This window comes from Capra hircus, chromosome 11 (genome assembly GCF_001704415.2).
Source record: "Capra hircus breed San Clemente chromosome 11, ASM170441v1, whole genome shotgun sequence".
In the NCBI taxonomy this organism is placed as follows: Eukaryota; Metazoa; Chordata; class Mammalia; order Artiodactyla; family Bovidae; genus Capra; species Capra hircus.
This window is the reverse complement of record NC_030818.1, coordinates 9,105,548-9,121,804: the sequence shown is the minus strand read 5'-3', so window position 1 is coordinate 9,121,804 and position 16,257 is coordinate 9,105,548. Positions and strand designations below refer to the sequence as shown.

Here is a 16,257-nt window from a genome sequence, read left to right as displayed (position 1 = left end):
TGATAATTCCTTTGAAAACTTTATATTCTTAAATATGATTAATCAAGACAACATGCTGCTGCTGCTGCTAAGTTGCTTCAGTCGTGTCCGACTCTGTGCGACCCCATAGACGGCAGCCCACCAGGCTGCCGTCCCTGGGATTCTCCAGGCAAGAACACTGGAGTAGGTTGCCATTTCCTTCTCCAATGCATAAAAGTGAAAGTGAAGTTGCTCAGTCGTGTCCGACTCTTCGCAACCCCATGGACTGCCGCCCACCAGGCTCCTCCGTCCATGGGATTTTCCAGGCAAGAGTACTGGAGTGGGGTGCCATTGCCTTCTCTGCAAGACAACATGAGGAGTATAGAATTAGCCAGGTGCAGATCTTTGCATGTTTAGGGATTAGTTTCATAGAGCTGCCAGACGTGTGAAATAGACTTCTCAAAAACTTCAGGAAGGTTTGTAGATGGAATAACGTGCACGTGTGGAGTGTGCCATTTTAAGAATCTTATGACAAATTTCTTCAAAAAGGAAATAACTATTTCTGAATTATCTTCTTTTGCTCCTCTTTGTTAACACATCTTCACTCCTAGATTGTTTAAAGCAGAAGACAAATGTTCCCTAAACTATTTCAACCAACAGAGCTTAATTTTATGTATAAAAAATTCTGCCGTGGTGTTGAGTTCTTATCCTTGCTCTGTTCTTACTCTGTGGAATGTAGGGGAAGCCTTTCACTTTGTGTCTGTTAATTCCTGTGTACAATGTAGAAATCAGTAGTGCCTACTTCATGAGAATATTGCTTAAATGAGGCCACGACGGTAAGCCCCTTAGCCCTGTGTCTGGCTGGCAGTCAGTAGCTGTCACCTCTACCCATGGCGGAGCACTGAAACGACGAAGCAGAGTAGATTCTAGGCCAAGTGGGCCAGTGATGAGCTGATGACCAGTCACACATTCTCCATGGGCCTGGGCAAAATGAGATGGATGAAAACTCAGGTGGAGCCAGCTCCCTGTCTCCACCAGACCTGCACGTGCCCTTGAAGCACAGGTAGCTGTACACTGGAAACCCCTTACCCACCTGGAGGTTGGGCCAGTTATGCTGGATCCACAGGGTCAGGACTGAAACTCTGTCTGGGGCTGGTGGGATGTGTGTGGCCGGCCAGAAGGGAAGGACGTAAGTGGTCACAGAAAATTAATTCCTGATAATTCTTTATTTGCTTCATTTGACTTTTTGGCGGGGTCATTTGTTTTTCTCCCTTTGAAACAAGGCTGCAGAGTAGTAGCTGGTATCTGCGTCTAGATTGGGGACGACATCTTTGTTTTATTCTCCAGGGGCTGGAGGAAAGCTGAGGTCTTGGGGGCCTCTTAAAGTCAGGAAAATCATTGAGAAGATTGGGCTTTTTACATGCTGATAATTGCGCAGTGAGGGCCCTAGAGGGAATTTTCTTTTTCTCTGTGGAACTGGAGTTTGACTATATGTTGAAGAGAGGCCCATGGATTCATCCTAACCAAGGACTCTATGCTATCCCCAAAGGGATAGCTATCGATGGGCGTTCCTGAAGGAGTGGGTAAATAGTCCAGGACTCGCTGCCTCAGTAAGGACACCCTGCGAATTCACCGCCCCTGGGGCTCGCGGCTAGCTGTGGGCCTGGGGCGGGCGGCGGGCGGCTCGTGCCCGGCAGTCCATTTCAGCCCTACCGGGGCCATCAGCCGCCATCCACTCACTCCTCCGGTCCAACTACGTCAGGTGGCCGTGCGGTCCAGCCTTTCCTAGGATGGAGGGATGGGTGGATTCACTTGTTCGTTCAGCAAGTACACTGCCCAGCGCCGTCGCGGTGCTAGAAATAGGGCGGCGAGCGTGTCCAGCAGGCCCGGGGGAGGAGAAAGCGCGGCCCCGGCAGCTGCAGCCTTGCCGCGTTACCGACCCCGCCCAGGGCTCGGCAGGCTCCGCTCGTGCGCCGCAGCGATCTGCGCGTCTCCCCGCCCATCGCCCCCGCGAGCCCCGAGGCAGGCGCTCCAGGCCCCCCAAATCCGGGGCATCCGAGGCCAGAGGGGCGCCTCCTCCTGCGACCCGGCCCGGGGCGGGGTCTGCAGCCGACGCGGGGCTCAGGCCGGACGGGGAGCGGCGCTCCCGCCCCGGCCACCCACGTGACGGGAAGCGGCGGGGCTGGGCCGGGCCGGAGCCGGAGCCGGGGCCGGGGCCGGGGCCAGGGCCCAGGGGCGCGGGGCCCGGAGCGGCCGGAGCGCGGCCGGTGAGCGGGCCCAGCGGCGGGGCGGAGACGTGAAGGGGGTTAGGGGGCGGCGGGTACGAGCAGGTGCGCGCGGGCAGGTGGCGAGGAGGGGACTGCGGCCGAGCGGGGGGTGGGCGCGCAGCGCGGGGACCGGGCGGGTGTGCGGCGTGCGCGTGTTCGGGGCTGGGAAGACCAGAGACCGCGTCCGGGTTTGAGTGAGCTGTTCTGGGGGGAGGAGCCCAGCAGGACGACGCCCCGCGACCCCTGCCCCTCCACGCGAGTATGCGATCGTTTCGTCGCTATGGTTGACATTTCCTGGAGCTCCTGGGATTTGAGAACGCAAATTCCGGGCCACATTCGGGCCCGACTGTCTGGCCTGAACTGGGAGACCCGGCAGGGGTGTGTGATGGGAGGCGGGGATTCCTCGCCGCCGTTCCGCCCTGGGACGCAGGTGCTATGGAAGTTGGCTTCTCCTCTGCCCGCCTTATGTGTTTTAAGAGGTGGCTTTCAAGACAGAAGCTGCCACCTCTGGTTGCTCGCACCTGCCATCACTCCCGCCAGAGGCTTCGGGTGACCATTAAACCACCCACCCCCGCCCCGCCCCAGGCCCTAGCTGGCTGCAGGAAATGGGGTTTCACACAGCTCTTCATGCACATAGGCCGTTTTGAGTTCAGGGGTCCCAACCTGTCGGATCAGGGTTCCCTCCTTGAGCAAGTGCCCGGGGAGGACAGAAAGCCGTGGAGACAGTGGTGGCAGGTGGAGACCCGGGGAGAACGTGTGTGGAGGGTCCACCGCGGTGTGAGCCGGCAGCCCGGCCCGGAGCTCACGGCTGGAGGGGCCACCGAGCCCGCTGCCTCTCCTCTGGGCTCCCTTCTCTGCTGGTCAGCAGGAAACTCCAGCCTTATGGTCTGATAGGAAGGAAGAGCTGGACAGCTGCTTCCTTTCCTTTTTCCTTCCACTTCTGCCAGCCTTGCTGCCTCCGCGGTCACTGAAGCGGCCTCTCTGGTGTATGACCTTCCCAAGCCGGGTTCTTCGCTTACAGGGGCTGAGCCGCTCTGTGGTGGGAGTGGGGGGATGGAGTTGTGGGTTCAAACCCTGCCCGTGCCCCTTCTAACTGGGAGCCCTGGGCATTCACTGGACGTTCTGAGCCTCAATTTCCTCAATCAAAACCGGGGAGATAGGAGAAAAGATACATGCACTGCATTAAGAGAGTGCATGTGGCACAGAGCCTGGCGCTTAGTAGGTGCTAGATAAATTACAGTTAGTAAACAAGCGAAGTCATGGGGCCAGAGCTGTCTGGGCTCTCGAGTGCGTGGGCGCGGCTTTGAGTAATTGGTAACCGGGTGAGGGCTTGCCTCTGCAGCTAGACCCCTCCTGGACTCTGAGCTCCAGAGTGCACGTTTTCTGTGCGCATTTTACAGAGACCTGGGGGCACAGGTGTAGTGGCCCTCACCTGCAGGTCCGTCCTCTGCCCCTTCTCTTTCCACTCGACAGTGAGCCTCGGTCCTCTGGTCCTGGAGGCAGCTTGCCCTCCACGTCAGGCTCCCAGGACGCTTCAGCCTCTGCCTAACCCTCCAGTGACAGGGGTTTGCCTGAGGCCCCTTTCTCCTTCAGGCAGATCCATAGACAAGTTTTAAAAGCACAGAGATCAGTGTTTTAAAAACGCTAACCTTTCCAGGCCTGATTTGCAGCTAACCTGTTCTTACACAAAACATATGGCTTATTCCTTCATGCTAATATTAAAATTTTGTGATCCTTTAAGAAAACTCGAGGAAATTTTCCTTAATGGGTTAAGCATCTTCATCTTGGCCTGAGTCCAGTTCTCATTAGAAATACATTAAAGTAATCATTTGTGGTGGCCAGGTGTTTGGAGACTGCCCAAGAATTTGGCCCGTACTTTACAACTCATCTCTTCTGTGGCAAACCTGACCCGTTTTTCTTTATTAAAAACACTGTACTACTAAATGAAGGCAGAAGTAGCAAGTTAATTTGGGGCTACCTGAGTGAGCTGAAATGCCTCATGCAGAAGGGCAGGAGGAGTCACTGAGTGTGCTGTGAGATCTTGCAGGTGATCTGAGGTCAGGATCTTGTCTTGATGGTCAGGTAGCTTTGTTGAGGAAATAACATTCAGGAAAAAGAAGATGTAAAAGGGGACAATTGCCTAGCATCCAGAAGGCCCTCAATAATTCTTAACAGCTGTTTGAAAGTCCAGGATTGAGGAAGATGTTACAAAGGCAATGCCCTGGAGACCCAGACCACCCTCCTACTCCCCAACCCCTGCTCCTGGCCCACCTACCCTGCCCTCCTCAGATACCCTACATTGCTTGCAACTGTTGCTGTTGCTCTTATAGGATTCATAGGATAGGTATATAGACACACACATGTGCATGTATGTGTATACAGGTGGTGTGTATAAATGGTGTATCTGTGTATGTATACATACACTTGCGTGTGTGCTCAGTTGCTCAGTCCTGTCCGACTCTTTTGTGACCCCGTGGACTGTAGCCCGCCAGGCTCCTCTGTCCATGGGATTTCCCAGGGAAGAATACTGGAGCAGGTTGCCATTTCCTCCTCCAGGGGATCTTCCCAACCCAGGGATCCACCTCGCATCTCCTGTATTGGCAGGCGGGTTCTTTATCACTGAGTCACCTGGGAAGCCCAACTTTAGGTAGAAGGTCCTTTTTAAAATGCAGGTAAGAATTCATCTTTAGTGGATTCATAGGAGGAGCCTCCTGTTACAGGGCTGTGATACCCATCGATGGGTCTTTACCTCTAGAGTGATGCCTCTCTGGTGCACACACAGCTGTGTGGGGCTCTGAAGGGCTTGTTTCATTTTAAAGAGTTGGTGTAATTCTCAAGTGATTCTTTGCAGACACATAGGACGCCATGCCCATCTCAAGGCTATTCTCATATCATGTGCACATTGTGTGACAGGAGGTGACTGTCCTTTGGTTCAAGAAAAATAATAATTGCTATTATTTTTGGCTGCGCCTCTCAGGGGATCTTAGTTCTCTGGCCAGGGATCAAACCCGTGTCTCCTGCACTGACAGCTCAGGATCTTAACCACTGGACCACCAGGGGAGTCCTCCAAAAAATAAACATTGGTGAGGATCCCATTTCAATCAATGGCACTTTGTCATAGCATTATTTTAGGATATATTTATTTCTATCTTGGATCAGGAGTCTCTCTCTCTCTCTATATATATATATATATTTTTTTTTTTTTTTCCTTTCTGTATAATTTTATCTTTGGCTATGCTGGGTCTTTGTTGCTGCACGGGCTCTTCTCTAGTGTGCCAAGCAGGCTTCCCGTGGTGGTGGCTTCTCTTGTGGAGCACAGGCTTTAGGGCACGCAGACATCAGTAGCTGTGGCTCCAGGCTCAGCAGTTGTGGCGCATGGGCTTAGTTGCTCCACAGCATGTGGGATCCTCCCAGCCCAGGAATTGAACTCGTATCTCCAGCTTTGGCAGGCAGATTCTGTGCCACTGAACCACCAGGGAAGTCCTTTCCCTTTCTTTAATCTTGTGACCTTGAGTCTATTAGCCAGTTTCTGCATCTACATAATCTGTCTACTTCAAACATTGCCTTTATTCCATATTTATACTTTGCGTGGTAACCTTTAATGCAGCCTGACCTTGGTGAGATTTAATTCAGAGAGAACGCAGAGGGAAGCCAGGCCCGGAGTAGCATAGCATGCAGCTCCAGCTGCCTGTGGATAGAAGTGGAGGCATTTGTGTGGCCAGGGTAGCAGAGGCTGAGTGGAGGTCGGGAAGTAAGAGGCTGGGGCCCTGAAAGGTGCCCACACTGCCCCTTGCAGGGCTTCTGACCCTGCTGGACCATTCCCCATCTTTCAGTAACCTGAGTTGTATGAGAATATTCAGACCTTGTAAATATGGATTCAGATAAACTAAGCTCTGGATTTAGATGAACTAAGAAATGACAAGTTAATCATTCACATGGGTTGTAAATGTTTCCGTGAAGTGAGATTGTAAACAAGGAACATGCATTGTATGACTCCTGCCAGGCTTATTAAGGAGTTCCCCAGTGGCTCAGTGGTAAGGAACCCTCCTGCAATGCAGCTGACGAAGGTTTGATCCCTGGGTTGGGAAGATCCCCTGGAGAAGGGAAGAGCAACTCACTGCACTACTCTTGCCTGGGAAATCCCATGAACATAGGAGCCTGGTAGGCTACAGTTCCTGGGGCTGCAAAGACACGATTGAGCATGCGTGCACACGAAGCTTATTTAACCAAGGCTCTGTGTCTATTATGTTTCCAGGGTAAGCTGGTTTGGGGAAATGAGTAGGGTTTTTTATAAATATTTTTAAATTAATATTTTACATATTGAAAAGAACATTTACAGTTCACATGAGATGTAGAGAGTGGCAATAAAAGCAACTCAGCATAGGGAAACAGACATGACTAATACCTTTGAGATCAGCTTCTGCCCACTCACATCCTATCCCCCTTGGGTTTCTGTTATTTATTCCCTTACTTTTCTTTATGATCTCACTATGTCGGGCTGAAACTCTAAATAGTACATTAGTTGGAACTTCCATGTTTCTGCATCTTACAAGGCCTGAAGTATCAGGCCAAATATAGCATCCACAGCTGCCCTTTCCAGGGAGGTTTACCAAGTCATGGGTGGGCCTCAGTGCATCCCCTCACTGCTGTGTGGTGCTCCATCCGTCCACTGTGGCATTTCAATTTCCTCCCAGTTGCAAACAGGACTGCTGCTAGCTTCCTTGCTCACGTCCTGCTGAACATCAGTGAGGCCAAAAGGAGAATCCCTGGCTCCCCAGTTGCCAAGGGCTTCCTCCGTCACTCAGTGGTCTGGGCAGCCCAGAAGCCTCCACCAGCAGCAGAGGCATGCTCATGGATCCGGATTCTTGCAAACCCCCAGCGTCATCAGACTTGGGAGGTGTTGTCCCTCTGATGGGTGTGAAATGAAGTCTGCTTGTAGCTACAGTTTGCAATTACAGGTGGTTCTGCAGGTTGATCTCTCCCCCATGGCTGTTAACCATCGTGTTTTCTCTTCTGAATTTGAGCCCTTTGTCTGAGATGGCTATCACAGATTTTTCTCCCAGTCTGGGCCTTGCCTATTCATTTCCCTAGTGGTGTCTTTCAGTGGACACGCTTTTAAATTTCTATAAAATCCTGTTTACCAGCTTTTTCTCTTTAGGTTAGTGCTTTTTGTAACCTAAGAAATCTTTATGTACCCCAAGATCCCAAAGATGTTCTCCTATCTTTTCTTCTAGAAGATTGGTAGTTTTAGCTTTTGTTTTTAAAATAACTTGATCCATCTCAAATTAGTTTTTATATTAAGAGATGATATGAGGTAGGGATAACCGAGGTTAATTGGAAGATCCCCTGGAGAAGGGAATGGCTACCCACCCCAGTATTCTTACCTGGAGAATTCCATGAACAGGGCAGCCTATCAGGCTACAGTCTATTGGGTCACAGAGTCAGACATGACTGAGCTGCTAACACTTTGACTTTTCACTTTCAAGGTTAACCACATGTTCCAGCAGCCATTGATTGAAATGACTTGATTTTTTCCCCACTGAAGTGCAATTGTGCCTTTGTTTCTGCTGCTTCTAATTTGTGAAACCAGAGTCCTTTCCAGAGGAAGAAGTAAGAAGCCCAAGCTTCAAGTTTGGGACAGTGTGTCTTCCAGTGGGAGTAATCCATTAACTGACCTTGTCACAAATTTGCTAAGTACCTCAACTCGCCACCTGCAAGCCTTGGAGATTCGAGGCACATCTTTACTGCTCCATGCCAACAGATTTATTCTGGGAGCCAAACACAGTGCTGAGACAGTGTGCATGCCTCAGAGAGAAGACGAAGAAGGCAATGGCACCCCACTCCAGTACTCTTGCCTGGAAAATCCCATGGAGGGAGGAGCCTGGTGGGCTGCAGTCCATGGGGTCGCTGAGGGTCGGACACGACTGAGCGACTTCACTTTCACTTTTCACTTTCTTGCATTGGAGAAGGAAATGGCAACCCACTCCAGTGTTCTTGCCTGGAGAATCCCAGGGACGGGGGAGCCTGGTGGGCTGCCGTCTATGGGGTCACACAGAGTCGGACACGACTGAAGTGACTTAGCAGCAGCAGCAGCAGAGAGAAGAATGTGAGGGAATTGGGGGTGTGGTCCCTGCTTCTGACTCCCGTGAGATCCAAGTTGCAGGAGTGAACCCCACCATGGAGCTGTGCCCCACCGTTCACTTAGACATCGAGTCAGGTGGCTGGTGGGGTTTGGGGGCACATCAGTGGCAATCATTTTTTTCTTTTTCCAAAGTGTTTGTCTTGTGTTGTCTGTGGGTGAGTAGACGTGCTCTTCTTCTACCCAGAGGTTTGTTTCTGAAGATCAATGTAGGGAGATTCCGTATATAATAAATCTCAGCTCTGTTGAGAGTTGAATAGTCATTGGAAGGACTGCTGCTGAAGTGCCAATACTTCGGCCACCTGATGTGAAGAGCCGACTCACTGGGAAAGACCCTGATGCTGGGAGAGATTAAAGGCAACAGAAGAGGGCAGCAGAGGATGAGATAGTTAGAAAGCATCACCGACTCAACGAACATGAGATTGAGCAAACTCGGAGAGAGAGTGGAGGACAGGGGAGCCTGGCATGCTGCAGTCCTTGGCTTCAAAGAGAGTTAGACTTGACTTAACGGCTGAATGACTGTTGAAGGCATGTGTGTGCTCTCCTGCCAGGGTCTCTGCTTGCCTGTGGGAGAAGGCCAAGTCAGAAGTCTTTCTTTCAGTGTTTTTCACAAGTGTCAAATGATTTCCTTTCTCTGAAGTTACAACTGGGAATGACGTTTATTTGTCACGCCTGGAAACGGTTCTGTCCATCCCTCGTTCCTCTAACCTCCCTTTCCTTTCCTGTCCCTCAGAGCTGCCGCCAACATGATGAGCACCAAGGCCTTCACCCTGGTCCCCGCCATCGAGCGGGAGCAGCTGCTGGGCGACCGGGACCGGGGGTCGCTGGAGTGTGTGGAGTGCTGCGGCCGGAACCTCTACGTGGGCACCAGTGACTGCTTCGTGTACCACTTCCTGCTGGAGGAGAAGACCTTGCCCGGTGGGTCAGCCACGTACACGGCCACCAGGCAGCTGCACAGACACCTGGGTTTCAAGAAGGCGGTGAGCGAGCTGCGGGCCGCGTCGGCCCTCAGCCGGCTGCTGGTGCTGTGCGACGGCTGCATCAGCCTGGTCCACATGCTGAGCCTGGAGCCCGTGCCCTCGGGCGCCCGCATCAAGGGGGCCACGGCCTTCGCCTTGAATGAGAACCCGGTGAGCGGGGACCCCTTCTGCGTGGAGGTGTGCATCATCTCGGTCAAGCGCAGGACCATCCAGGTCTTCCTGGTGTACGAGGACCGTGTCCAGATTGTCAGGGAGGTGTCTACACCGGAGCAGCCGCTGGCCGTGGCCGTGGACGGTCACTTCCTGTGCCTGGCCCTCACCACCCAGTACATCATCCTCAACTACAGCACGGGCGCCGCCCAGGACCTGTTCCCGTTCTGCAGCGAGGAGAGGCGGCCCATCGTCAAGAGGATCGGGAGACAGGAGTTCCTTCTGGCGGGCCCTGGGGGACTGGGTGAGCAGGGCGCCCAGGCGCCTCCACTAACCTTGCCTCCCTGCCCAGTCTCTCCACCTTCTGTCCTTGCATTCCTGCTGAGGTTGGAGAGGGAGGTTGTGGTTGTGAAAAGCAGACACTCGTGGACTGTGTTTGGCAACACTGAGGCAACAGGCAAACAACCGCACGCCCAGTGTCTGCTCAGTTTTCATTAGATTGTTTTGTGAGTGTGGGTTTCATGGCGCAAAAATAGGCCAGTCATAGCATCACCTATTTTGTGCCAAAGTAGAGCCTGAGGAACTTCCCAAGTGGCTCAGTGGTGAAGAACCTGCCTGTGAATACAGGAGGCCCAGGAGATGCAGGTTTGATCGGGAAGATCCTGGAGAAGGGAATGGCGACCCGCTCCAGTATCCTTGCCTGGGGGATCCCATGGACAGAGGAGCCTGGTGGGCTGCAGTCCTTGGGGTCGCAAAGAATCGGACACGACCCAGCACAGTACAAAGTAGAGCCTGAAGATGGCTCCAGAGAGAATTCCTGTAAGGCGATACGTGCAAAAATAAGAATCTGTAAGACTTCCTTATAGGATTTTCCACCTGGTCTGTGTTTTTTCTCCATTCTAAAAAGGAGTTGGGGGAGCTCATTTCTAGATATTTTGAAGAGTGGAGGCTCCAAGGTCATGGCCCTGATTTTCTCTTATTGACTCCAGTTCCATCCTACCAAAAAGCATCTAGTTTTGTCGCTAGCTTCTTGGAAGGGCTTTCATTGTTTCCTGTGGCCTTTCTAGTTCTAGGCGTCACCTCCTGAGAGTCATAGCTGGCCGCATCGCTGATGGTCGTAGGCATGGATGACATACCGTGTCAGGCAGAGCTTTGTTTCCTGCAAGCTGGGAATTAGGATGATAGGTTTTCCAAATCAACTGTGTTTTGTTTGCTTGTCTGTATATATCCCCGCACCGATTCAGGAGTCAGAAAAGTCAGACAGGACTTAAGGACTGAAGAGCAGCAGCAGTTAGTGCTTGAAGTACAAAGTTGATAAACCGTCAGTGAATATGGATGTTATCATTGACAGACCCTCAACAGCAGACTGTCTTGAGTTGCAGTGTTAGTTGCACCCCTGTATCAGAGAGAACATGGAACCGGAGTTACACCTGAACTCTCAGTGGTGGCCTGGGGGGGCGGGACGCGAGTTCCGCATGGGACATCTCGTCGAGTGGCCCGCATACAGTAGGTGCTCAATAAGTATCTGAACGAATGCGTTCAGTGTGGAGTGAATGTCTAGGGAAAAGCTGGTGCTTAGAGATGCAAACCCATGGGAGGACTGGATGTGGCAGAAAGCTTGTGAAGCTGCTTAAACTGTGCCGAATTCTCTTCCCCACGTGTGAGGACACGAGCAGCGTACACCTTCACGTGGGTGCGTGTCCACTTGTTTTGGTTTGTTTACTTCGTTTTTGCTTGTTTGTTTATACGGCTGTGCTGGGTTTTCGTTGCTGCACGGGCTTTTCTCTAGTTGCAGTGAGCGGGGGCGACTCTTTAATTGCCGTTCGCGGGCTTCTCACTGCGGTGGCTTCTCCTGTTGCAGAACGCGTGCTCTAGAGCGTGTGGGTCTCGGTAGTTAGACCATGTGAGCTTAGTTGCTCCAAGGCATGTAGGATCTTCCCGGATTGGGGATGAAACCCTGTCTCTTGCATTGGCAGGTGGATTTTTTTACCACTTGAGGCACCAGGGGAGACCCATGCGCATGTTTTTTAACCTTATGTTTAATTCAGTTCAGTTCAGTCACTCAGTTGTGTCCAACTCTTTGCAACCCCATGGACTGCAGCATACCAGGCTTCCCTGTCCATCACCAACTCCTAGAGCTTGCTCAGACTCATGTCCATGGAGTTGGTGATGCCATCCAACCATCTCATCCCCTGTTGTCCCCTTCTCCTCCTGCCTTCAATCTTTCCCAGCATCAGGGTCTTTTTAAATGAGTCAGTTCTTTGCATTAGGTGGGCGAAATATTGGAGCTTCTGCTTCAGCATCAGTCCTTCAAATGAATATTCAGGACTGACTTCCTTTAGAATGGACTGGTTGGATCTCCTTGCAGTTCAAGGGACTCTCAAGAGTCTTCTCCAACACCACTGTTCAAAAGCATCAATTCTTTGGCGGTCAGCTTTCCAACTCTCACATCCATACATGACCACTGGAAAAACTATAGCCTTGACTAGACGGACCTTTGTTATTTCTGCTTTTTAATATGCTGTCTAAGTTGCTTAAAGCTTTTCTTCCAGGGAACAAGCATCTTTAAATTTTATGTTTAATTAGAAGGAGGTATAAGGTGGACATCCTTGGGAGAGAGGTTCCCTTCATTAGAACAGATAGAAGGGTCTTCTGTCCATGCAGCCTGGTATATCATCTCTCCCATCCTGAAATGTAATGAAGGGGACAGGTATTCCACATCCAAACACCTCTGCAGGAAACAGGCAACAAACCACAGCTCTCTGAAGCCCCCCGGCGCTTCCTGTTTTCCCAGGCATGTTTGCCACTGTGGCTGGGATCTCTCAGCGGGCACCTGTTCGCTGGTCGGAGAATGTGATCGGGGCGGCTGTCTGCTTCCCGTACGTCGTCGCCCTGGACGACGAGTTCATCACCGTGCACAGCATGCTGGATCAGCAGCAGAAGCAGACCCTGCCCTTCAAGGAAGGCCACATCCTCCAGGATTTTGAAGGTACACGTTTCCACCGAATCTTTAGGTCTTTTGTGATGGTATTTCTTCACTAAATGCTATTAAGGAACCACTGGGAACATGGCCTCTTGCCGAGCACAGAAATTCCGTAGGCAATGGTGATAGTCTCTGAGCTGCAGGGGCACAGAGATTAAAGGGAAATAGGCATTTTAAAAAATAGCTACAGCATTTGAGAGCTTGACAGCAACAAATAAGGCCAGCTAGGAGAACAGTAGGAAGTATTTCCTAACCATACCAGGGAGGGCTTCCTGCAAGAGGTGGCATTTGAGCCAAACTTTTGAGGATGAACTGGAATCAGCCAGGCACGTATGGTATGAAGGAACCTTTAGGCAGAAAGAAAGGCGCATGTGAGTCTGCACAGGAGGGAAACCCAGGTCCCGGACTTTGTAGGTCATTCAGCATGACTGTGGTGCCCAGTATGTGAGGAGGGCAAGCAGGGGATGAGGCCTCAGCAGATCAGGGCAACCGGGGAGCGAACCACATGAGGGATCTATTGTGGCTCAGTGGTAAAGAAACCGCCTGCCAAGCAGGATACGTGGCTTCCATCCCTGGGTCTGGAAGATCCCCTGGAGAAGGAAATGGCAACCCACTCCAGTATTCTTGCCTGGGAAAGCCCATAGACAGAGGAGCCCAGTAGGCTCTAGTCCATGGGGTCTCAGAAGAGTCAGTCAGACATGACTTAGCGACTAAAGAACAAGAACAACAATTTTATTATGAGCATCTTCACATGTACTGAAAAGTTGAAAGAAATCAGAGTGACTTCCCATCCCCTGTTCACCTGGGTTTGGTACTGGTTCACTTTCAGCTGAGCTGTCTGGAAGTATAGAGATCGTGATACTGAATCCAGAACCCTGCAGCAGGCATTTTCCCACATAATCCCAGAGCCCTTTCCACACCTTGGAAAAGCGCTCTCAGCCCTGCCCCTGGCCAGACTTCCCGGCTTCCTAAGGACAGCCCTTGTGAGGTTGCCTTGAAGCCAGGAGCTCATGTGTGTCTGTCCAGTCATTGCCTTTGCCCCCAGGGCTCCCCACACTGCCCTTCCTGTTGTAATGGGTGTTAGGGACCCAGCCTGCGGAGGCTTGTCATCCCACATGAGTGTGTCAGCACAGGGGTCACCGGCACGGGGAGGCTGGTGACATAACTACCCCAGGCGGGAATGTGGGAAGCCTCCTGGAAGGAGGACCCAACGCCGAGCAGGGGCTGAATCTCGCAAGGGTGGGGGGATGATGCTGGTTGGCATGGAGACAGAGGACGCAGACAAGACCGCCAGGCAGGGAGCCCAGGAAGGGAGGTGCGGGGGCATCCGGCGGGAGAGACCAGGTGGTGGGCCTGGGCTGAAGGTGATAGATCCCAAGGAGCGGGGAGCAGAGGGAGCAGGGAGGTGTGGCAGTCCCTGAGCAACCTTCAGACAGAAAGACAAGGCCGTTCCACTGCTTCCTGGGAACAGGCATTAACTGCGCTGAAACGCACCTCCAGAGAGAGCAGAACTAGCTCTCAGTCTTGGCAGGAGGAGTTCTCTTGGGCGCAGGTCTGACTCTCCCTTGGATTGTGCGGGACCTCATGGTGCCGAGGGTCAGGGTCTCTCATGGGATGGAGAAGGTAACCCTGGGACTCGGTGATCTTGACCATAGTGGGCAAGTGTGAGATGTTAGCTTATGGTTCAGAATGTCACCTTGTAATCTTAGTTTCTTATAAACTGACTAACCTGGAGAGAAAAGAATTTTGACCAGCTTTATTTGAAAAAGTGAAAGTGTTAGTTGCTCAGTCATGTCCAACACTTTTGTGACCCATGGACTCTACCCCACCAGGCTCCTCTATCCATGGCATTTGCCAGAGCACTGGCATGGGTTGCCATGACCTCCTCCAGGGGATCTTCCAGACCGAGGGATCAAACCCAGGTCTCCCGCTTTGCACGCAGATTCTTTTCCATCTGAGCCACTAGGGAAGTTCCAGCTTTATATGAGGAGTAGCATAATTCTTACTGCTCATTTTCTGTGGTGGAGCTCTACAGACTCATATGGATCTATTCAACTGACTTTAAATTTATCAACATCATAGAATAAAAAAGGGCAAAGCATCTTTATGTCTTATACTTCAGAAATGTAGTGTTAAGAGTTTGCCTTTTTCTTATGATCGAAAGAAGATAAGAGAAGCATTAATTTCTGGTTGCCCTGGCAATTCTGTGTTGGGAGAACTGTGATGACCTTGTTCAGACGTCAGCTCGCTCTCCTGTGTGGGGTGAAAGCAGGTGTTTTCTTGCCAGCACAATGTCCGTTTCCTCTCCAACACTGTTCCATTTCTTCCCAGGAAGAGTGATCGTTGCCACGAGTAAAGGTGTTTACATCTTGGTTCCGCTACCTCTGGAAAAACAAATACAGGACCTGTTAGCCAGCCGCCGAGTGGAGGAGGCTCTGGTTCTAGCCAAAGGCGCTCGGAGGAACATCCCAAAAGAAAAATTTCAGGTTTGTAGTCAGCTAGCCATAAGGAAGCCTGCCTCCAAGCTGCCGATTAGGAAATGTTAGGATGTAAGGGCGCTGGGCCCTGCAGACCACTTCGTGTCTGTCATTCAAGTTTCTCTGTGCATCCACGTCGTACAGATAAGGATGCAGGCTGCAGGAGGGGGTCACGATGCCAGCAGAGGCCAAGCCGGGATTTGAGCCTCTGACATGATTCCCATGCTTAATACACCACATTGTATTTCCAATCATGTTCTTCCAGAGTAGACTGAGGATACTGTGATTACAAACCAAAAGATCCTCAGTGTAATTTGTTTCCCAGTGTAGAATTTGTATTTGTTGGGATGGGGTTGAATTTTTTAAGTTTTGTTATCTGTAGGAAAAGCTTTGTGAACCATACTCATAAATTGTCTAATATTGCCAGAATCCATCTAATTAATTTCCTTAGAATGCATTTAAGAAATGCTAGCTTTAATATTGTTGGTATGATCAATATGGTTGATGAAACAATCATGAATTATTCTCACATCTGATGAAATCAGGTTTTCTAAAATCTGCTTCTTGATTGGTTGCAAGGTGAGTTCAGGTCACTCTATGTATTTGAGAATGATAAAGTGTAATATTGGTGCATTCACGCTTCTTACAAACATATAAGTCACTCATGAAAGATTCTCATGAGGTCAGAGTGATCCCCCTCTTGTTACCTGCTGGCCAGATTTTCAGGACGGTATGGTTTGTGGGATGAAGCTCTGCTTTCTGGCCTCCGTGGCTTTTTGCTGCAGAAGGTAGACTAAAGGTGGAAAAAGTCAGGACCTGTCATTTATGGTCACAGGATAAATATTGATAAACTTTTCACCTTTATTCCTTACTTTGAAAATTTTTTTTGAAGTATAATTGATTTACAGTGCTGTCTTAATTACTGTCGTACAACAGAGTGACTCCGTTATAAATATATATACATTCTTATTCATATTCTTTTCCGTTGTTGTTATTGCAGGATGTTGACTATAGTTCCCAGGTTGCGCTAGTGGTAAAGAACCTGCCTGTCCGTGTAGAAGACATAAGAGGTGTGGGTTCGATCCCTGGGTCTGGAAGATCCCCTGGAGAAGGAAATGGCAACCCACTCCAATATTCTTGCCTAGAGAATCCCACGGACAGAGAGAGGAGCCTGGTGGGCCACAGTCCATGGGGTCGCGAAGACTTGGACGTGACCGAGTGCTTTAGCACACATGCACCCTGTGCTACGGAGTAGGGCCTTGTGTGTCTGCCCTGTATGCTGGCACCTGCTAATCCCAACCCC

The 16,257-nt window shown here is 50.9% G+C and overlaps 1 protein-coding gene across 1 annotated transcript in view; it reads left to right on the top strand.

Annotated features, from left to right (window-relative positions):
* TGFBRAP1 (transforming growth factor beta receptor associated protein 1) overlaps positions 2,171-16,257 on the top strand; it is a 31,382-nt gene continuing 17,295 nt past the window's right edge. The window contains exons 1-4 of the mRNA XM_018054970.1: positions 2,171-2,225; positions 9,098-9,798; positions 12,289-12,483; positions 14,809-14,963. Of these exons, the coding sequence (XP_017910459.1) occupies positions 9,111-9,798; positions 12,289-12,483; positions 14,809-14,963 (1,038 nt within the window). The 5' untranslated portion in view covers positions 2,171-2,225; positions 9,098-9,110. The remainder of the gene's footprint in view (positions 2,226-9,097; positions 9,799-12,288; positions 12,484-14,808; positions 14,964-16,257) is intronic.